At 45.4% G+C, this 22377-nt stretch overlaps 1 protein-coding gene across 4 annotated transcripts in view; it reads left to right on the top strand.

Annotated features, from left to right (window-relative positions):
- The window catches only part of Nktr (natural killer cell triggering receptor), a 38277-nt gene extending 19684 nt beyond the window's left edge, over positions 1-18593 (top strand). For 2 of the 4 annotated variants that reach the window (XM_028767256.1, XM_028767259.1), the window contains 11 exons: positions 2373-2402; positions 2875-3020; positions 3825-4047; positions 5452-5607; positions 7568-7655; positions 8117-8262; positions 9874-12750; positions 13537-13632; positions 14213-14269; positions 14801-14905; positions 16021-18593. In XM_028767256.1, the coding sequence (XP_028623089.1) occupies positions 2373-2402; positions 2875-3020; positions 3825-4047; positions 5452-5607; positions 7568-7655; positions 8117-8262; positions 9874-12750; positions 13537-13632; positions 14213-14269; positions 14801-14905; positions 16021-16108 (4012 nt within the window). In that variant the 3' untranslated portion in view covers positions 16109-18593. The remainder of the gene's footprint in view (positions 1-2372; positions 2403-2874; positions 3021-3824; positions 4048-5451; positions 5608-7567; positions 7656-8116; positions 8263-9873; positions 12751-13536; positions 13633-14212; positions 14270-14800; positions 14906-16020) is intronic. The other 2 variants (XM_028767257.1, XM_028767258.1) reach the window with 2 other exon arrangements.
- Positions 18594-22377: the final 3784 nt, after the last annotated feature.

Raw genomic sequence — 22377 nt, 5'->3', positions numbered from 1 at the left:
GACCCTTGCAGTAACTGTCTTAGGTAGATTCAGGGGTATGAGAGACTGGGAGAAACAGAAATATCTGAGCACTGAAGCTTTATAATTTTATTTGTGTTTTTGTGTTTGTTTCTCCTTTGCTCTGGTCTTCTCAGTCTTAATTTACTGCATCTATATCACTGCCATGAATGGTACCATTGAGAGTGTTGAATATAGTAAAGAACTGGTGGGCAGGGTTTCTCTGTACGTTTTAGTAGACTTGGCCAAGCACATGGTCTCTCCTGCCTTTCTGTTACCCTTGTTGGGTGTTAACTGTTGTTTGTTCTGTCAGCATAGTTCCAGTGAGCCTGCCCTACAGTGAATCCTGGAATTTGTACGCTCAGGTCCAGAGAGTTCCTTCTTTTGTGCGTGAAATATTTCCTATGTACTTGCTGTGTATTCTATCCCAGCGAAGCTGCAAGTTGATATTTCTGTACCTGAATTGCAGGTGCCAGTAAGTTAAATGATTCATTTTGATTTGGACAGTGAACAGATTGAAAGGTGTCCTCTATTTAGTGCACTAGGTACATTGTTTATTGGGACATTTTCATTTGAATTGAAAACAAAACTAGGGACTGATGTACAGTGTCAGTCAGTGGTTGAGTGTGTGCTTAGCACACATGAGGGACCTGAGTTCATTCTCAACTTGAGACAAGTTATCTGTCTGTCTCAAGCTTGAATGCCCTAAGAGCATTCTTCCATCCTCAGGTGGTCTGAGTGTGTGTTGCTGCAGCCAGCTAGACTCTATTTCCTTTAGGGTTGCCTTATGTGGTGGTTACAGCATTTGTTAGCTAAGGTGGCAGCTGAATTGGAACTTTGTCTGCTAGAAAAATCTGTGAGCTCTTCTGAGTGAGGCCCAAGAGAGGAAGAACACATCTAGTCAATAAACAGCCATGTGGTTTTTATCTTCTGCTTGGCAGAACAGTTTTATCTTTCTGGGAGTACCTTTACCCCTTCTCATAAGGGGTTTCTGTCTAGCTCATGTCTTAGTTTCTGCTTTGGTAGAGTTGTATAATGCTGGAAGCATTTTTGTTTTAAAGTTGTTGTCTACCATGACTTCTGGATGCTCGCTTCATAGTGTCTGTGGCTCACCAGTTTGTTAGATTTTCTTTTATTTCTTCCCCCATGTCCCCCTTTTTTAAAGCCTGTTTTTATTTTTTAAATTATACTGGTTTGAAATTCTACTCAACTTTCTAAGAAATATTTGAGACTTGTGACTTTAAAACTCAAAACTTCATTTAAAGTTCTGAGACTTAAGTTGACATTTAAAGTTTTAAGTTAAATACTATCTATGTAGTCTTCATACAGAACTGGATATTCTTAAAGTATAAGCGTTACAGTCTCTTGTACAATAATGTTTTTTACATTGTTGTAAAGGTTAACTTGTTCTGTTCATGTGTCTCAGAATGGCATTAAAATGTATATGGGTTTTTCTTTATATAAGTGACTGTTTTAATATGGCCTGAAAGTCTAGTGACCTTGTCTTTATCATCTGGTTTTCATCCTTAGTAATTAAGGTTCTGGCAGTCTAATACTGAGCTAGCTACCCACTTTTGAATTTTTGCATTACAATTCACATTGTAAAGATCTTTGAAAATGTTATGGGAAAACAAACTTGGGTTCAAAATACCTTAACCAAGTGTACCCCACAGATGTCCCAACAGTGACAGTGGGGCGTCTACAGAGCAGCTGGGGAAGGGGCTGTTTTCTGGGCCACGGAAATCGAAGGAAGATGTCAATAATACACCTTCATTTTTCATTTGTTGTGAAGGGCATCAGCAGTTTGAAAGTCCCTCCCTGTTGCGTTTTTAAAATGTGAGTTGCCAAGCTTCACCTTGAGTGAAGGAAGAGCGGAAAGGTCTGCAGAGAGGTCTCAGAGGCTCCTCCTTTGCTTGCCTTAATGAAGAGTATGCAGACTGTCTCAGTCTTAAGTAACAAATAATATCCCAGTGGCTGTGTGGCCAGTGCTGTCACTTCTCCACCTGGGCAGTGGCTTCCTCCTTGCATCACTCTGCTGGGAATTTTTTTAATGTTTGTTTTTGTTGCCATTATTGTTTCTGGTTTGAGAGTAAGTTTAATTTCAGTGTATATGCTTTACGTTTCTTTCTATAACTCAAACCTATTTCATGCACTCTAATAGAGTTGGTTTTATAACTCATTGTAGTCTAGTTTTTAAATTAGTAAAATGGCTACAGTTGGTGTTTGGGGGTCTTTAAGGTTGGATATGTATTATGCTTAACATTTTTCTGTCTTTTATCTTCTTTGTTCACTACATGCTGTGTTTAAACCCTCTGCTTTCTTCATCTGAATACGTCATTTTTGATACCATCTTTGTGTTGATGTTTATTGTACAGAACTACAAAGCCTGCTCCACACCTGGACGGGTAAGCATCAAGTTGTTAAAATCTCAGAGTTATTTAATGAACCTGAAAGACTTGCTGGTCTGGGTTATTCTTTTGTAGTCAAGCTCTTCCTAAAGGGTCACAGGGTATAGGAGTTTTGAGAGCCTGTCTCATTTTTGTTCATGGGTGGGCTTCTCAACCATGTGGTTTTGAGTGTACCTGTTGAGATGGCTTCTCAGTATGAAGTGTCCTCTCTTACCAGATTCTTAACCCTAAAAAGGCTAGCAACCACTGCAATAATAACAGCAGAAACTGAGTCCCACCTAGTCTTTAGGTGAACTGTCTGTTTCCTGTTATGAAGTAGATTTCAAGCTGTCATTCCTTCTACTTGGTTCTTGACACTGGATTTGTTTCGAGTCCTGTGGGTAGATATTTTTTACAGCAGTTGTCCCAATTATGTTTATAACGTAATTATTACCAGACTAATTTATTTCTTGGATTTATATTATGACAGGGTTCATGTTGTCTTTGGACTGGTTATATCTGGTTTTGAAGTAATTGAACAGATTGAAAATCTGAAAACGGATGCTGCAAGCAGACCTTATGCTGATGTCCGAGTTATTGACTGTGGGGTGCTTGCCACAAAATTGACAAAAGATGGTAAGAGCCTTTGGAGGGTGGGGGTCTAGGACAGAGAGGTATAAAGCATGTGTGGATAGTGGGAGCATTGGCAGGTGCGTCTGTGCTGTGTCCCCTCCACCAGCAGGTGTTGCCTGCTGATCCAAGCCCTCTCCTGCCTGAATTACTGCAGTACCCCCAGAGATGCCCACCTCAGCGCTCTCCCTGTCTTCCTGTGATCATTTATCAGCAGGAGTGTCCCCACTGGTTTCCTCCTTACGCCCTTGTTTTACTCTGGTTTGTCTTCAGGAGCTACCAGAGTGATTCTCTTAAGGCACACATAATCCACATCCCTCCTGCACAGACACCTACAGTGGTACTCTCAGCACAGATGCCAGTAGCTCTCTGTTGTCTTTCTGACTTTTTCCTGTACTCATTGCCTTCCAGCTACACTAGTGTCTACTCAGACATGAGGGGACTCTGTGCCTGCCCTCATGTATAGAGCAACCTTTGTTCTATATGTTCTATATGAGGTGTCTGTGTGACCTCTCCCTAGTTTGAGTCTCTGTTCCAGTCTAATCTTAAGCTACCGTATCTCTGTGTTCCCTTGACATTTGTTTATTCTGTCTTAGCTTTCATTCCTTGTCACACTTACTTAAAATATAGACTTCATGTTGGATAAGGGCTTGGGCATTATACATAACTGGGGAACAGTTTAGTTGAGTCTTGTTTTAGTGTTCTATTTATAAAGCAATTATATGACAGTCAGCAGTCACATTTTTTCACTCTAGATGGTGTGTACTGGGCTCAAGTACTGATTTTTTTTTTTTTAATATCTATTAAAAGTTTTTGAGAAAAAAAGGAAGAAACCGACACATTCAGAAGACTCGGACTCTTCTTCCAATTCCTCTTCCTCTTCAGAATCATCCTCAGAAAGTGAAGTTGAACGAGAGAGAATCAGGAGGAGGAGACATAAGAGGAGGCCAAAAGTCAGACATACTAAAAAGAGACGGAAAGAAATGAGCAGTTCAGAAGAAGCGAGGAGGAAGCGCACAGTAAGCCCTGAAGGGTATGTACAAGTCGGCGCTGGCCCAGCACACAGCACCCAGCCCACAGCCCACAGCCCACAGCACCCAGCCCACAGCACCCAGCCCACAGCTCACAGCCCCCAGCCCCCAGCACCCAGCACGCAGCACGCAGCACACAGCACAGCCTGCAGCCCAGGCACAGGGACCCTGTGAGTGCAGCACTCTGACTGCTTGTAGAGGCGAGGCGCACTGGGCGTTACACTGACTGACACCTGTGATACGGTAGGCGTGGCCTAGGCATCAGTTGGTATGGTTTTCAGGTGAAGATAATTCTTGAAATTCTTTTTGTTTTAAAGTTTTTTGTTTTGTGTATTCAAAGATATGTGTAATATTCCATGTGTGGCAATCAGAAGACAGCTTGCAGTTGTTTCTTTCTTTCTCCCAGATAGGTCTTTTGTCAACAAAGGCTTGTGGTTATTGAACCATCTTGCCAGCCCTAATGCCTGAAAATTCTTTCTCTCATGTGTGTTTATCTTTTTAAATTACTTTTTAAAATGTTATATGCATTAATATTTTACTTGCATGTATGCCTGTGTGAGGGTGACAGATCTTGGAGTTACAGACAGTTGTGAGCTACTGTGTGGGTGCTCGTAATTGAACTCGGGTCCCCTAGAAGAGCAGTCAGTGCTCTTAACTGATGAGCCATCTCTCCAGTCCCTGAAAAGTCTTTCTCTTAAAATACAGTATTTTTTACTTTGAGAATTTCACTCATGTCTACAAAGTAATGTGATCCTTCACCTCCTAACACCTCCTTTGAATTCCCCTTCCCGCTACGTCCCCCTCCTCTTTGTATGTTTTTCTTTCAACAACCTACTTAACCTACTTAATGTGCAGAGGTACAGGGACACCCTATGGAGCATAGGCAGGGTCTGCACCCCTGAAGAACATGATTTTCCCTAAAGCAAAACTTGGGCCATTGAGCTGGCTCAGGGACTTCTCACCAGGCCTGGCAAGTTGGATTTGATTCCTGGAATACATGTGGTGAAGAGAGAGCTATCTCCCACAAGTAGTTGTCTCACATCTACATGATGGTATGTGCACAGTAGCACACAAGGAAGTAGACAGACAGATAAATGCGTTTTTAAAGAAGGAAAACATAAAGATCATTGACATCTTCCATTTCAGAATTGTAGCACTCGAGTTTTTTTCTTTTTTTAATTTTTCTTTTTAAAAATTTCTTAGCTCGGGAGTTTTTACTGTTGATGTTTCATATATCTGTGAAATACGTAAGGTTAAGGTGAGGTGAATGAGGGTGAGTTTTCATATATCTGTGAAATACGTAAGGTTAAGGTGAGGTGAATGAGGGTGAGTGTAAGTTTTGCTCGTGCCTTCATTTTATAAAATACTAGCATTAACATCTAAATTGGTGATTTGATTTATTTTAGTTATTCTGAGAGGAGTGATGTGAATGAAAAAAGATCAGGTGACTCAAACGCCAAAAGAGAAAAGCCTGTTGTCCGCCCGGAAGAGATTCCTCCAGTTCCTGAGAACCGATTTTTACTTAGAAGAGATATGCCTGCTATCGCTGTGGAGCCTGAACAGTAAGTAGGCTGATGGCTGTGTTCCTCTTCTCTATACTGTGTCCAGTACCTAACAAAAGCACCATGCTCGTGGTTTCATTTCAGAGGGGATACTATGGAGCAGCCCACAGCACAGAGGACAAGAAGTGGGGTGTATGTGTGTGTTCATTCGGCTGGCTTTCTTCTTCCTCTTTTAATCTGTACTGGCACTAGCACACGGGATGGTTAGTATGCTCAGTCTTGTAGGGATTGGATATCTAGTCAAGTTGACAGTGATGGTTAGCTATCATACTGTATATTTTATCTCTCTGATGGATAAGTCTATCAGTTCATTGCAGCTCTACACTCATTCCCCACGACTCATGCTCAGAGCATGCAGAACAAACGATGTCATTGTTATTCACTAGACGAAGGAATGGCATGTACCTCCCTTTCAGAATCCACACTTGAATACTTGAATAGGTAAAGGAAATTGGGCAACTTAATAAAAAAGGGTGTGTTTTGTTGTTTTGGTTTGTGTTTTTTGTCTGCTTATTTTTCAAGACAGGATCTTGCTATGTGTCTCAGGTTAGCCTTGAACTTGGAATCCTTCTGCTTTATCCTTTAGAGTATTAGGGTTCCAGATATGTATCTGCTGCCACATATGACAGAGAGGGAAGTGCTTATTAGAGGTCAGGGAAAGTTGTGTTACTGATCTTACTGCACTGGCCTTTTGTTAAAGGGATGAGTCTTTTCAGAATGGGTTATCAGGTTCCTTGACCTCTGTGGATCCAACTGAATAGTGAAATCAGTTTCAGTTTCAATAGTGCAAAGTTAATTACATGCTAACGAGAGATACAATTTAGTATCATAAATATTACTGTAGTTTTCCTGAATTGTGGCTTGAGATTTAGTCTCAGAAAATACTATTTAATGTACTTTGTATGTTAGAGTTAAATTCAGAAATATTAAAAGGACAGAAGGCAGGAATGGTAGCATATGCATGTTGCCCTAGCAACGGCTAAGACTGTTTGACTGAGGATTGATGTTCATCATGGACATCATAACAAGGTCTAGTCTCGAAAGAGGGGGGTGGAGGGGAGGGGAGAGGAGTGTGCTGTTTGAGCAGAATTGCGTCAGCGTGTGGTGTAACTTGTTTATTCCTGGGAGGAGTTACTTAGAAAGCCACGATGTCAAACGAGCTGTGCCCAGCCCAGCCCTTCAACAGTTTGTTGTTTTTTCTTTGCTTGTTTACTTTTGAGACAGGCTCTTGTCATATAACCTAGACTGGCACTGAACTCCCTCACATGCTGCCATTACAAGTGTGTGTTGATGCCCTTGGCGGCTTCCTCTACAAACTTTCATTTACAAAAATGCAAAATAAAGTAATAAAAAAAACCCTTTATTTTTCTTCCAAATACATATTTGATAATGGGATGAATGGAATTTTCCTGGAGCAGGATAATTCCGTCTAGAGTTCAAGTTAGTGTTCTCTGTTACAACAGTTGTCAGAGCTATAAGATGACAGTCTGCAGTGAGAATTCACACACCTCTTCTTTGCAAAGTCATGTGTGTAGCATGTGAAGTGATAGTCGTGTCTGTATGTGGTGATGTGTTGGTGTGTGGATGATGTGGCTGTGCCCATGAAACTTTATGGATGTTGACATTTGAATTTCATGTAATTTTATGTCATGAAATAGGAAATCTGGTATTGTGAAGACTGTAGCTGTGCACTTGAATGTTGAGAATATGTTCTGGTTCTTGCATGTTTTTTTGTTTTGTTTATTTATTTATTTATTTATCTTATTTATGAGTACACTGTCGCTGTCTTCGGACACACCAGCATAGGGCATCCAATCTCATTTCGGATGGTTGTGAGCCACCATGTGGTTGCTGGGATTTGAACTCCCGACCTCTGGAAGAGCAGTCAGTGCTCTTAACCGCTGAGCCATCTCACCAGCCCCTCTTGCATGTTTTTAATTGTCATCACAAACTCTTTCAGGAACATTCCAGACGTTGCACCTGTTGTAAATGATCAGAAGCCATCTGTATCAAAGTCTGGACGGAAAATCAAAGGAAGGGGCACAATTGTACGTATGTTAAAACTTTCTTCTTTCAAATTGTTTACCTAAATATTAACTTTTTAACATTTTATTTTAAAAGTCAGAGGTTTAGTTTTAGATGGGATATTCTTCTTGTTCAAGGAATTGTTTTTATTTCCCAGAGTTTTAGAAAGGTACTGCCATTGGTAGGTACAGCTGTGGATGAATTTAATTACTCTGTGATATAATCCATGAAATAGTATTTTATTGAGAAATTTTGGTCTCTGAGTAATGGTAGCTAATGAATGTGTTAGTACTACACAGGAAACTTCTGGATTCCAGTCAAATGTCTTGCCTCTTTTGTGTTTCTTCATGTCTTGTATTTAAAATAACTTCCTACGTTTCTAAGTAGATACTCAAATCGATGCCCTTATTAGATCTTTTTGCCTGACTCTGTCCTACTACAAGAGGTATTTTTAGAACAGTTACTACCCTCTCTGTGTTTAAAGCGATATCACACACCTCCAAGGTCAAGATCCCACTCTGAGTCGGAAGACGATGACAGCAGCGAAACCCCTCCTCACTGGAAGGAGGAGATGCAGAGACTGAGAGCCTACAGGCCGCCGAGCGGAGAGAAGTGGAGCAAAGGAGACAAGTAAGAGAGGCTCACACCTGGAGTGTGAGCACAGCCTGGAGCAGAGCGCTCGATGCTGGACTCACTGCCTGACATCCGCCAGTAGGAGCAGCACTGCTGCCGCTGAGACAAGGCACTTCAGTCAGGTGCTGGCTGCTTCCTTTTGCTGAGAGTTTGAATGGACTCTCAGTTGCAGAAGTGACCAGGTCTCAGGCACTGTGTCTGACTTGACAGATACCTTACTCACAGGTGTGTGGATTGGTAAATAGGAGAGCCCACTAAGCATGGGAGTTCAATTCTGACTCCACAGACTGTTGTATCTAGACATGTTGAGGAACATGTTTAGATAAGTGGTTCCTTACAATGTCCAATGTCTGTTTCTAAAGGGTACCGGCTCCAGAATAAAGAAAAGCCAGCTTTTTATCCAGGCCTAATGGTACTATAATCCCAGTACTGGGGAGGTTGATGCCAGGCTGGATACATAATAAGTTCCAGGCCATGCTAGGCCAATAACAGGATCCTGTCTTTACAGAAAGAAAGGGACTAGGAAGGTAGTAGTTGGTAAAGTGCTTGCCTTGCAAGCGAGAGGACCCCAGACTGTCCATGCAAAGCTAGGTGTAGCAGCAAGCACCTATAATCCCAGTGCTGGAGGATCCTTGGGGCTTGCTGGGTAGCTGTCTACTGATGAACCTGAGGCCAATGAGAATGCTTTCAGAGAAATTAGTGTTCTTAAGAATGACACCTGAGCCGCCCTCTGCACATGTGCACATGTGTGTACTTGCACACATACAAGCATATATGTGTACATGAATTATTTAAAAAGAAATAAGAAAGCTGAGTCAAGGCTAGGCATCTAGCTCTGTAGTAGAGTGATTGCTTAGCATGCATAAGGTTCTGAGTGTGATGCCCAGTACCACAGAAACAAGTAATTCATCAGCAAGATTGCTTGGAGCCTGGCTTTCACTCTCACAGAAATTGCTCTTAGAAGGTTGTTAGTAGCTGATATTGTGCGAGCTGTGTGTCTCCACAGAACTACTGGTTAGTTGGTATAGTTTTCACAAACATTTATTAGAGTCTTTGCTTCACTTAAAAACAAGGATTTTGTGGGGCAGTGGTGGCGCACGCCTTTAATCCCAGCACTTGGGAGGCAGAGGCAGGCGGATTTCTGAGTTTGAGGCCAGACTGGTCTACAAAGTGAGTTCCAGGACAGCCAGGGCTACGTAGAGAAACCCTGTCTTGAAAAACCAAAACCAAAACAAACAAACAAAAAACAAGGATCTTGGGACTGGAAAGATGGCTGAGCAGTTAAGAGCTTAGCTACTCTTCTAGAGAACCTGTGTTTAATTCCCAGCCCCACATGGCAGTTCACAACTGTCTGTAACGTCAGTAACAGAGGATCTGACACCCTTACACAGACAAAACACCAGTGTTCATGAAACGAAAATAAATTAAAATAAAAACAAACAAAAAAACAAGGGTCTTTTGTGAGTTTACTAATAGTTGTCATCGTTCTGGTTTATGTTAGTTAAAGTGTTGATGGATTTGGGTACTCCATAATCAGTTAAAAATGTGTTTTTAAGACACAGAGTGCTCACAAATAACCACATGCATGCTATGCTCCTCCACTTACAGGCTAAGTGATCCCTGCTCAAGCCGGTGGGATGAAAGAAGCTTGTCCCAGAGATCCAGGTCCTGGTCCTATAATGGATACTATTCAGATCTTAGTACAGCAAGACACTCTGATGGTCACCACAAAAAACGCAGAAAGGAAAAGAAGTTTAAGCATAAAAAAAAAGCTAAAAAGCAGAAACATTGCAGAAGACACAGACAGACAAAGAAGAGAAGAATAGTTATGCCACCTGATTTGGAACCCTCAAGATCTCCCACCCACCGAATGAAGTCCTCCTGTGTTAGAGAAAGAAGATCTCGTGCCTCCTCCTCCTCCTCTCATCGCTCATCAAAGCGGGACTGGTCTAAATCAGACCAGGATGACCGGAGCGCTTCCACCCATTCTAGCAGAGACTCCTACAGATCCAAGTCTCGTTCACGGTCAGATTCTAGAGGGAGCTCTAGATCAAGGGCTATGTCAAAGTCCTCCTCTCGTTCTCGCAATAGATCAAAATCTAGATCTAGTTCCAGGTCAGGGCCCCGAAGAACAACCTCAATATCCCCCAAAAAACCTGCTCAGCTGAGTGAAAATAAGCCAGTTAAGACAGAGCCTTTAAGGTCATCGATGCCACAGAATGGAAATGTGCTAGTACAGTCAGTGACAGCAGAAAACATTCCTGTAATACCATTGAGTGACAGCCCTCCCCCTTCTAGGTGGAAGCCTGGACAGAAGCCCTGGAAGCCCTCCTATGAGCGAATTCAGGAGATGAAAGCTAAAACAACCCATTTGCTGCCTGTCCAAAACACATACAGTTTAACAAATATTAAAGCAACCATGAGTTGTTCATCTTATCACAAAAGAGAAAAACCTTCAGAAAGTGATGGGAGTGCTTATTCAAAGTACAGTGATAGAAGTTCTAGAAGCTCGGGAAGGTCAAGGAGCAAGTCCTCGAGGAGCAGGTCATCCTCCAGGTCATATACAAGGTCAAGGTCCCGAAGTCTCCCTACTTCACGCTCGCTCTCTAGGTCTCCGTCATCTAGGTCTCACTCACCAAATAAGTACAGTGATGGTTCCCAGCGCAGTAGGTCATCTTCATACACTTCTGTTAGCAGTGATGATGGAAGACGAGCCAGATTTAGATCCAGCAGGAAAAAAAGTGTCACTTCAAATAAAAGACAGCGCAGTAGCTCTGAAAAGACACTTCACAGTAAATATGTCAAAGGCAGAGAGAAGTCTTCGTGTCACAGAAAGTACAGTGAAAGCAGATCATCTTTAGATTACTCTTCAGACAGTGAACAGTCTCATGTTCAAGGAGTGCACTCAGCCCCAGAGAAGGAGAAGCAGGGCAAAGTAAAAGGATTGAATGATAAGCAGGGGAAAGGCAGAGAAGAAGGAAAATCCAAGCCTGAATGGGAATGTCCTCATTCTAAAAAGAGAACTCTGAAAGATGATCTTCCTGATCACTCTAGAGACAACAGTGTGTCCAGAGGGAAGAATTGTGCTGGGAGTAAATGGGACTCTGAATCAAACTCAGAACAAGATGTGACTAAGAGCAGGAAAAGTGATCCCCGGAGAAGTTCTGATAAGGAGGAGGGTGAAGCCTCTTCAGACTCCGAGTCAGAAGTTGGCCAGAGTCACATCAAAGCCAAACCCCCAGCAAAGCCTCCAACAAACACTTTTCTGCCTGGCAGCGATGGTGCCTGGAAGTCTAGGAGACCACGGTCTTCAGCCTCTGAGTCAGAGAGCTCCTGCTCCAACTTGGGGAACACTAGAGTCGAGCCCCAGAAGCAAAAACACCCAAAGGATAGTCTTAAAGGGGATCACACAAAAAGGGTAAGAGAGAAATCAAAAGCCAAAAAAGATAAAAAACACAAGGCTCCAAAACGGAAGCAAGCTTTTCACTGGCAACCTCCACTCGAGTTTGGTGAGGAGGAAGAGGAGGAGGTGAGTGGAAAGCAAGTTACGCAGGACCCAAAAGAGAAAAAGCATGTCTCTGAGAAGTGTGAAGCTGTGAAAGACAGTACTCCAAAAGTCAACAAAACCTGTGAGGAAGGCAGCTGTCCAAGTAAACCCAAGACGGTTACTTTAGAGCATGACCCACTTGCAGAGGGGGACTGTGATCCCAGTTCCTGCCCAGCACCTCTGAAAGTGGAGGAAAACACTACAAGCTCTCCACCCAGCACCCAGCATCTTGAAGAGCATGTCCCAGGTGGAGGGGAGGACGTGCTTCAGACAGATGACAACATGGAGATCTGTACCCCTGATAGGACTTCCCCTGAAAAGGGAGAGGGGGTATCCCCTTTAGCAAATCACAGGCTAGACAGCCCAGAGGTGCGCATTATTCCAGAGCAGGATGAGCATATGGCACATCCTGTAGCAGGGGGGGAGCAAGAGAGTGGCGTGTCTGAAAGCAGGGCCTTGGGTGAAAGTGGGGTTAAACAGAACAGCTCTACCAGCTTAACCAGTCCTGTAGAAGTTACTGGAAAGAAGGAGGGGGCTGAGAAGAGCCAGATGAACCTCACAGATAAGTGGAAGCCATTGCAAGGTGTAGGGAATCTGGCAGTGTCTGCTGCAACCACATCCAGTGCTCTGGATATGAAGGCATTATCTGCTGTGCCTGAAGTGAAACCACAAGGCTTGAGGATAGAAATCAAAAGCAAAAATAAAGTTCGGCCTGGGTCTCTCTTTGATGAAGTAAGAAAGACAGCACGCCTAAATCGGAGGCCACGGAATCAAGAGAGTTCCAGTGATGAGCAGACACCTAGTCGAGATGGTGATAGCCAGTCCAGGAGTCCACACAGGTCTCGAAGTAAATCTGAAACCAAATCTCGACACAGAACAAGGTCTGTCTCGTACAGTCACTCACGAAGTCGATCTAGAAGTTCCACTTCATCTTACCGGTAAGAAATAGTCTCTTTTCTCTTTTACCCCCGAGGAGAGCCTGCTGTTATTTAGCTCAGAAAAACATGAGCCTTAGAAGTGTGATCACTGTTTGCAGATATCTGACAAGGGAGTAAGAAGCAGTGTTCCATATGACCAAAACCACTGAAAGAGGACAGAGACAGGGAGTGGGCATGTCAGGACAAGAAATCCACTCAGCTGAGAAGACCTGCCGTTTTCTCACTTGGAGAGTGAAAGCTCTCTTGCCATGACGGGGGCGAATTCTCTGTATTCAAAGTTGTGAAGTAGCTGGCCTTCTTGTGCAGGTTTCCATGCCTTTTCATAGAATCCTTTGAGCAGACTACGTAGATGATTGACCTTACTACCCTTTACACATGTAAAAGGTACACGCCATCCATGGAGCCAAAGTTGCTGTTCAAGGCACACATCTAAGTTGAGCTTTGTGATCGTATTGAAATTTTTGTCAGGAGACCTATCCAGCATTTGTCATCAGGAAATTTGTCTTCTGAGTACAAAGAATGATAGTGAAAGCTAAGAAAAGGGGTTCCCAGTAACAGAAAGTCAATAAGTAGTTGTGTTCACAAGCATGTACATATGCCTGTTGCGGTCTTTCATGACTTACTTCATTGATTAAACCATGGTGGCTTCTGGATTGCTTGCTTTGCAGTACATGACCATGTCCAGTGAGCAGAAACCTTACCCTGCTTGTGCTCCCCTCCTGCCCTGTCATCCCAACAGTGTGGGGACTGCACATAGTATATGCTTTCTCACTCACTCCATTGTAGATCAAGAAGCTACTCGAGAAGCCGGAGCAGGGGCTGGTATAGCAGAGGCCGAACCCGTAGCCGGAGCAGTTCCTATGAAAGTTTCCATAGCCACAGGTGAGCTTGTGGTCTCACCCTGCCAGTCACTCAAATGGACCACTTCAGGGACACAGCAGAACAGCTGTTGATCTGTCCTTATCAATACCACCCTGAACTGTTTCTCATCCAGCTCTCTGAGAGCTCTGGAATTCTGCCTGGCTGTTCCCTGATAAGGTCTTAGCAGAGTAAGGCAAAGAAGCAGTCGAATTGAGAGGCCATGCCACTCCTACCTGCTCTGTGCATAGATGTCACTGAGGTCACAAGCACAGTCACCTCTTCTTGACCTACTTAGGGGCTATGACACTGTATAGCAAGGAAACCAAGAGGAAAGTGAGTGTTGGAACAAGGATTTCTATCTCCCTGCTGCTGCTCTCTTTGGCCTTGTGGTATTTTTTGCTGTGACCACTGGTATAAGTGGGCCTTCTCCCTTCCAATGGAATACAAAGGTTTTAAAAAGGAATTCCAATACACTTGAGATAAACACAAAATAGTTATGGCATTTCACTTTATTTTCACTTTGATGGGCAAAAATGTCTAGCTTGTTACTGTAGTCTGAGCTCTAATACACAAGGTGATAGCCCTCTGTGCTCCACACTAGGACGTCCAGCAGGAGCCGGTCCAGGAGCAGCTCCTATGACCCTCACAGCCGCTCCAGGTAAGTGCTGCTGGGAGGCCCTAGAGTGCTGGGTGGGCTTGGCTTGTGCTGCTGGGAGTGATCCGAGGGCTCAGGCATAAACCACAGGACATCTACTGCCATGGAGCTTAGTCCTTAGCCTAAGTGTTCTGTTTTTAAATAAATAACTTTAATGCATATGTTTGTCTTCTAAAATCACACAATACAAAAAAGATCTTTATCCGTTGACCCATTGTGCTCCAATCAGAAATGACAGTATCCAATTGTAATGGCAGATGGTTGTGAATACAATTGCCCGATAAAATTGAGATTCAGTCACACTAACTCCATGTTAATTTTGTGATATTTTTCAGTATAGAAAAGAAATTAACATTTTTTTTCTCTTTAACTTGGTAAGTCCAGTTGGGTGCAATTGCTGGATGTTCCTAGAACTTCTTATGCAACTGTCCTCACAGCTCTGTAGAGTACCCATCTGAGCCAGCACCCTTTGATGGCCCTAAAAAACAGCCTTTCCGTATTTGAATGGAACACTGTGTGTCCTTGCTATTTAAGCAGATCCTACACCTACGATAGCTACTATAGCCGGAGTCGCAGCCGCAGCCGCAGCCAGAGGAGTGACAGTTACCATCGGGGTAGAAGTTACAACAGGCGGTCCAGGTTGGTCCCTGGGTTAGAGCACTGGGAGTGATGGGGCACTTGGTGTGGGTGGGCCCTCAGTGGAACACCTTCTCTTTTCATTGGCCTACAGACAGCTATTAAACATGGCCTTGGTACTGTGAGTTGGCAGGTGGTAGTTACTGGTTATTGTTTTATAGTTGACACTAAAATGGGTTTTATTCACGTAGCTTTGAGTAAACATTTCTTTTGGAAGGAAGGAGAAGACCAAATCATGGCTCATATCTGGAAGTCAGGCTAATTTATTGAAACAGCCAGTCTGTCGTTTTATTAAAATTGTCTCAGCAGCAGGGTTGAATCCTATATCTTGTCATTTATTTAATAAGATGTAACCTGACTACCATGACTCTTATATTGTCTCTTGCTGATGGCCTGTCACTCTTCCTTATCCATTGCAAGCCCAGAAAACTTGGTACAGTGTACATGGATACCCCTTTGATTGAACTGTCTCAGGGGCTGCTAGCACGTGAACCCCTCCACTTGTAGCTCCAGCTTCAACTCTTTCCGACTTCTTTCTCTAATGTTCTAGAGCTTTCCTTCTGCCCAGAAACCCAAGTGCCATCTCCATCACTTGTCTTTGTGTTCTGAAGTGATCACTTAACTCCCAGCCCCTAGACCCCGTTTCTTATATTCTCTACTGCAGCCCATTGCCCTGGGGATACCCCACCTCCAACCCTCTAACCCTGGGACCCTGGGGTTCTCAGTGAGTGAACTTGCCTGTCCACTGTCTTGAGCTGTTCTTGAGCCCTGTACTTGGTCTGCTTGTTGTGGTGGGATGATGCTTACTGTAACAAGTTGACCAGCTCTCAGAACAGATTTTTAAATGGGCTGAGTGACCACCCTAACCAAGGCCACACCCACTTCAGTGAGACTGCTTTTAACCCTTCCTGCTTCAGTCTAGTCTCAGATTGACAGTTACTGGGTGTGGTAGAAAAATTGTTTGCTCATTTTTTATGAAAGGATTTCAAGTAAAATTCCCACTCTTGTGAGATTTATTGTTAACCTTCATTTTACTACCATTTGCCATTTAAAACATCCTTGAAAAACCCATAGTGTTGCCATAGTTGACGGCATTTTTGTTTTGTTCTTTTACGCAGGAGTGGTAGATCCTATGGCTCAGACAGTGAAAGTGACAGAAGTTACTCTCATCACCGGAGCCCCAGTGAGAGCAGCAGATACAGCTGAGGTGTCTCTGTACAGATTGTGTCTTAACTGTAAATACCTGGTAACTTAAAGCTTAAGAAACTGGATGGTAGTCTGTTGTGTTTTAGTATTAGACCTCAGTCCAATAGTGGATATTTCTTGTCACATGTGCTCAGAAGAATTTACAGTGCAGATGCCCCTAGAAATATTTTTATGCCCCATTTTACAGTAGGCAACTATAAAATTTTCATTTTCTTGAATCAAGAAATGGTAAATTTGATGTAAGTATAATTTGCAGTATTACTGTAGATAGGGTTTTCTGTAGATTACATTGTCTGTAGAATTTGGGGTTTCTTTTTGTTTCAGGTTTTAGCATCTATGCTCCCAAACAGAATTGTGGAGAGCTGTCAAAAGACACATGTTCCCCATGTCCCCATGTCAGTTGGCTTCTTGGTGTGTGCTGTCAGATCAGGCTATCCACATCCATATTGACTATGGCCAGGCGTGCAGGGTGGTAGCTCATGCCACTGCGTCTGCAGCAGTCCATCCCAGCTGTGAACACCCACACTGTCTAAGGGCTCTGCTTTTTCATAGTGAATGCCAGAAGCTCAGATAATGACCGTGTTGCCACCCCAGCTCCTACTTTGGTGCTCGGTGCCTTTGGTTCCTCATATACCCTATGTCATATCTTCATATACTGCATTTCGTGAATTCTTTTTTTTTAAATTCACTGGTACCAAAAATTATTTCTTCTGAGCTGGGTTCACTATGAGTGTAGGGGCTTCTTCCAAACACAGATATATATATATGGTGGAGGTCCCTGGGAACAGAACCTGTAAGGCTGGTCATCTTTTGCACATGTGTGCTAAAGAGCTACCTGAAGAATGGACTTCAGAAGCAACTCCACAGTCTTTAAGTACTACATCCTAGAGACACTTGGGCCAAGCTTTTCTCTCACTGTGGCAACAGTAGCAGCTCTGCCCCAACCATCCTTTTCCCTGTTAGTGTTGAGACGCACCCTCACTGCCACCAACTCCATGAAGGAAACCCAGGACAAAAGTTGGGAGCAGCAAGGTCACAGGCTCTGCTGCACATATAGGTGTTCTTACGTCTTTGTGTGGCTCCTCCAGGAAGAATCTGACCTGTAAAAACTAGTGTGGGTTTATTTCTTTGTTTTACTCTTTAGTTTGCATTCTTTCCCCAAGTGTACTTAATCACCTTAGTGCCAGTTTAGTCCAGTTCACAGAATTCCTGTCAGGTATATGGTGTAGAAGTCTATACCATCCTATCCCACCCAGGCCTTGCTGGTGTATGTGGGAAGAGAAAAAGCCTTGGGCTGGAGGATCTTACTAAAGCCCTGACCAGATGGAGGGGAGGTATGAAAATAGTCTTCCAGGGCCATGTGGCTCAGTGATATATAGCATGTGCTTAGCATGTAAGTAGCTCTGGGTTCAAAGATCAGCACCTCACAAATAATGCTGTTGCTCTATGATGTATGTAAACAGCATTTTGGTGGCCAGCCAGCTGTTGTTCACCATGTCTGTAAATTAGTTAATTAGAAAGAAGGGTAACATCAGAACTCAGTGCTTGGTCAGTTTATCGTGAGTGGTTCCCTCCCTTTTTTTTTCCTTTAAAGTTGCCTACAAAGAAGGGTGTTTGAATCTAGTATTCAGTGGGAAGAATGCATTCAGAGCCCAGACAAACTGACAAATGGAATTAGTAAGAAAAGGTCACTATTGGGCCATGAATTCTTATTTGGTTGCTGTGTAATAACCTATCCCAAATTTCTCAGCCTAAAAGTGCCCATGCGTCACTGATGATCAGGCATGGTAGGGTTGACTTGTCTGCTCAGGGTCTCAAGGCTATGACTGAGGGGCTGGAAGGGTGTATTCTTCACGAAGACTCTGGGAAGGAATAACTTTCTTGAAGCTGGGGACTCTTTAGACTCCCTGCTGTAGGCCTTACCGTCTTCAACAGGGATCCCTTGAATCTTTGTCTTTCTTCGAAACCTCTACCCTCCTCCTGCTGTAAGGGTCCATGTAACTAGATGAAACCTCAGAGACAAATCTCTACTTGAAGTCCCGTGGCCAGAGGAATGAAGGACATTGGCAGGTTCTGGGGATTAGCATAGGGAGAGGAAAGGCATCCACCTACCACCTACTGCCGCCGTGGACAGGGCTTAACCTGTACCGACAGGCACTCATGTTCAGTAGTGTCAGCCTTGCTGTTTATACTCAAGTGAACCACAGAAATGGCTTTTCTTCCTAACCAGGATCATTCTGTATTTTGAAGTTATTTTTTTAATAAAATTAAATTATGTTGTGTAATGTGCTTAATAGAAAATGCTTTATTGGATGATTTTGTAACATCCTGTTTACTGCAAGTGGCATAGTTGATATTGTTCAAAAATGTAGAAAATACTTTTGTACATACTAGCAGTGTCTAATTTGTATATACTTCTATTAAATTTCTTTACAACTTGAAAAGGATCTTGTAGAAATGAAAATACATGCTAAGTTTGAGTCTGCCTACTTGGTCTTTCTTTGCTCAGACTCCAGTTTCTGACACAGGCAAGTGAAGAGACTTGTCCACTGGAGGTTACTGGGGTGCAGGGGTGACCTGGGAGAGCCTGGCAGAAACATACCCTCTGGTGGGATGGATGCAACTCCAGGGCTCCTCCTGCTGTCCTCAGCTTCGGAAAGAGTATGCAATTCCAGCCTCAAATGTTCCGCCTAGGAACAAGGCATCTGACTGTGGCACCTCCTCATCATTCACCTCCTAAGACAGACCATACGACATTTAAACATACAGGTGACGATCTGCTGGGCAAGGACGGTGAACCTTGGAATCTACCGCCTTGTTTGCAGATAACTGAGTTTTCTAAATAGTGTTTCCCCGGGGCTGGAGAGATGGCTCAGCGGTTAAGAGCACTGACTGCTCTTCCAGAGGTCCTGAGTTCAAATCCCAGCAACCACATGGTGGCTCACAACCATCCGTAATGAGATTCGATGCCCTCTTCTGGTGTGTCTGAAGACAGCTACAGTGTACTCATAAATAAAATAAATAAATAAATCTTTAAAAAAAAAATAGTGTTTCCCCAAGTTGGGAAACTAAAAATTGTCAAATGTGGGTGCTTTAATATTTAAAGAAGATGCCAGGTGCGGTAGGGTAGTACACACCTTTAACCCCAGCACTCTCTTGAGTTTAAGGCCAGACAGGGCTGCATAGTAAGACTCATTAAAAATATAAATTTAAAAAGAAAATTTTAGCTGGGTTTGGTCTCACAAGCCTATAGTCCCAGCACTTGGAAGATGGGGACAGGAGGATCCACTCAGTCAGCCTGGGCTGTGTGAGGCTTTGCTCCCACAGTGTCAAAAGAGAGAATACCAAGGAACTCTGCTGTGGGCTTTGTAGACATCACGGAACTTTATTTGCGTCTGATAAAAGCCTGTTTGATGAGCTGGACAGCACTGGGACATGATCTCAATTCTTTAATTAGCCAGAGAAAGGCATGAGCCCTGGTCCTATGAGGGATGTGGGGGCTAGATGGGCCTCGGTGGATTATAGCACTGCCTGCTTCTCCTGAGGATCCAGGTTCAGTTGCAAAAACCAGCATGGCTGCTCACAATCATAGCTCCAGTTCCAGAGGATTCAACTCCTGGCCTCTGCTTACCAAGCATGCAAGTGATGCAGACATACATGCAGGCAAAACTTCCTTAAATTATTAAAAGAACAGGCCAGAATGTTTAGCTGAGACATTATTTGTTGCTAGAGTTTCTCAGGTACCTTGAGGTATAAGAGAGAGAGCTCAGCACTCTGGAATCAGTACACCACAGCACAGGCTGCTTTCTTCTAAGGCCTGGGCCTCTTGCCATAGCTGCTTCCTCCCCGTGGCTTAGAACAGCCCAGCATTATTGCTGTCTTCAATACCAAACCTCATACAAGCAGTAAGACCCAACTCCACAGCCTGAGGCTGAGGAACTTGGAGATACCAAGACAAAAGTGGGTTCTGGAAGGGCCAGGACTGGGCCTCTGTCCACTGAGCCCTAACCCTTGATCCCTGCTGCCCACGTGCAGATCCTGAGAACCATTGTCTCCTAGTTGATGAACCCAGATGATGCATATGACCCGGCAAGCTGATGCCCTAACTTGAAGAGTAGTCTGCCTCCCTGAAGGCCATCTGGAAACACTTAGGGCCCAGGACCTCTAGAACTCCCACTACTACTACTGGGCAGAATGTAGGACCCGATGGTCTCTGCATGGCCGTGATGGATGTAGGCCTTGACACCGCTGCTGGTGTCACGTCTCACTGAGTAAATGGTGGGGGCTTTGGCAAGAAGTACAGTGGCCCGAGGTTGTGAAGGATTAGGGTCTCCGGGAGACCTTCTGGAAGCTACCAGGGAGGCTTTCCTGCTAAGGCCCTGGAGTTGGTGTGGGAAAGGGAACCTGATGGTTTGCATTAGGCCCCCACCCTTGTGCAGCTGTGGCCCATTAGTGCTGGGCTCAGCAGCCAGAATTGAGGGAGACTGAGGAGGCCACGTTTGGGTACAGGGCATTATCACCCTCCCCCTCCAGCTTGCACTATCCACCTCTTGGACTACCTAACTTGTATTTCTGTTACCTGGTGAGTTCAGTTTCCCCAGCCAAGTGCTGGAACCCCAAGCAGTTTGGGGCTGGAGTCACCTAGCATCTGGAGTCTAAAGCACCCACCTCTGTCATGGTAGTGAGTGCTCCTGCTCACCAACGGAGTTGGAGGTTGTGGCCTAGAATCCTTCCTCTGTTCCCATGTTGTCCCTCTAGTTGGCTGTACCCCATCCCCTGACCACTCAATTCTGCTTAGGGGACTTCCGGCCTTTGCAGCTGTTGCCAGTGACAAGCCCAGTGCGACCTCTTGCCCTCAGTCAGAGTTCTGAGAACCCAAGTAGGACAGCTAGGAGGAGATGCTGAGGGAACTGGGGGGGGGGGGGGGGGGGCTGTCACTCCTTTACGTTAGCTAAGGCCATCAAGCGAAGGGCCAGTGTCCTTCTCACGGTTAGGCTGGGAATGCCCCGCTTCTTCCAGCTTCCCAGCACAGGGTCTACATGTTTTCTTTCTCTCTGCGGGACCCTCCTTGTCCACCCAGTAGGTACAGCCCTGCCCTTCCCACCTCCCAGGTCAGTGCAGCATACTGGGTGGAAGTGTAGGAGACTTCAGTAAGGGACCGGTTCACAGCTTCAGCCTGGAGCCTCAGTGCCCCAGCTAGGGCCATGCCCTACGGATGTAACGGTAGGGACTTTCCTCTGCCCCCACCTTTTTTCGCCCTACCGACTCAGCTTCCCTGCTCAGGGGTTAGCCAGCCCAGTGTCCTCAACTATTTGATGACACCTGCTTGGCTCCAGAGGAAGAGCTACAGCCCCCTGCACACCATGAAGAAGGTGTACACTCAAGGAGACGGCTGTGGCTGGAGTGGAATGGCCCAGCTGGAGCACTGTTGGGAGAGTGACTAGGCTCAACAGTGGCCGCTGGGTAGGGGTGCGGGGCGTCCGAAGGAGAGACCACGGTGGTAGCCCGTAGTCCCGCCCTGTCGTCGCTCGGCCTGGCAGCGTTCCTTCGCAGCCTCCTGCCAGCACAGCCAGCCCCCTGCCCCCACGGAGCCGGTGCCAGAGCAGCATTCCGCAAGCCGAGCTGCATCTCCCCAGCGCGGAGGCTGCGCCGAGGGCCCCTCGGCCGGGCCTGGGCCTCTGGCCCCTACCCGGCTGTCCTAGGCAGGTCATCTGAAAGGCTTCTGTCGCTGCGGCGGTGGCTCCAAGGCTCTGCAGCCAGAGGCCCCCAGGTAGGTCCCGGAGACACAGAGCAAACCGCGTGGGAAGGCCGGAGCAGCTGGAGACCCCAGACTCACCCCCAAGTCGGAGCAGCCGGGGTCACAGGGGGCGGGAGGTGAGCGCGGCTGGGGTGCGGGGCTCGGGGCCTCAGCGTCGCCTGGCTCGGGGGAGCAGGTGGGTCGGGGGGCGGCGCGCTCAGCTCCGCGACCTCACGCCTACCCTGGCCCCGCCCCTGCAGAGCAGCGGGAGGACACCCGGGTTAGACTCCGGCACCAAGTTCCCAAGCGGAGAAGGGCAGAGAGGGGGCTCGGCGCGGGAGGGTGGGGTCGCAAGTCCAAACGTTCCCACGTCACCAGCCGGGTCGGCCCGGGGACCCCGAGGCTCTCCCGAGGGCAGCCGCAGCGAGACGGCGCGCGTCCGCGCCCCCGGCCGGCACGCAGGGCGGCCTGGCCCTTTAAGCGGCCAGACGGCGGCCCCAGCTGACGCGCGGGCTCCAATCGGCGCCCCGCG

This window comes from Grammomys surdaster, unplaced genomic scaffold (genome assembly GCF_004785775.1).
Source record: "Grammomys surdaster isolate TR1022 unplaced genomic scaffold, NIH_TR_1.0 172, whole genome shotgun sequence".
In the NCBI taxonomy this organism is placed as follows: domain Eukaryota; kingdom Metazoa; phylum Chordata; class Mammalia; order Rodentia; family Muridae; genus Grammomys; species Grammomys surdaster.
Note: the sequence above shows the minus strand (reverse complement) of the source record. Positions and strands in the feature narration are given on the sequence as shown.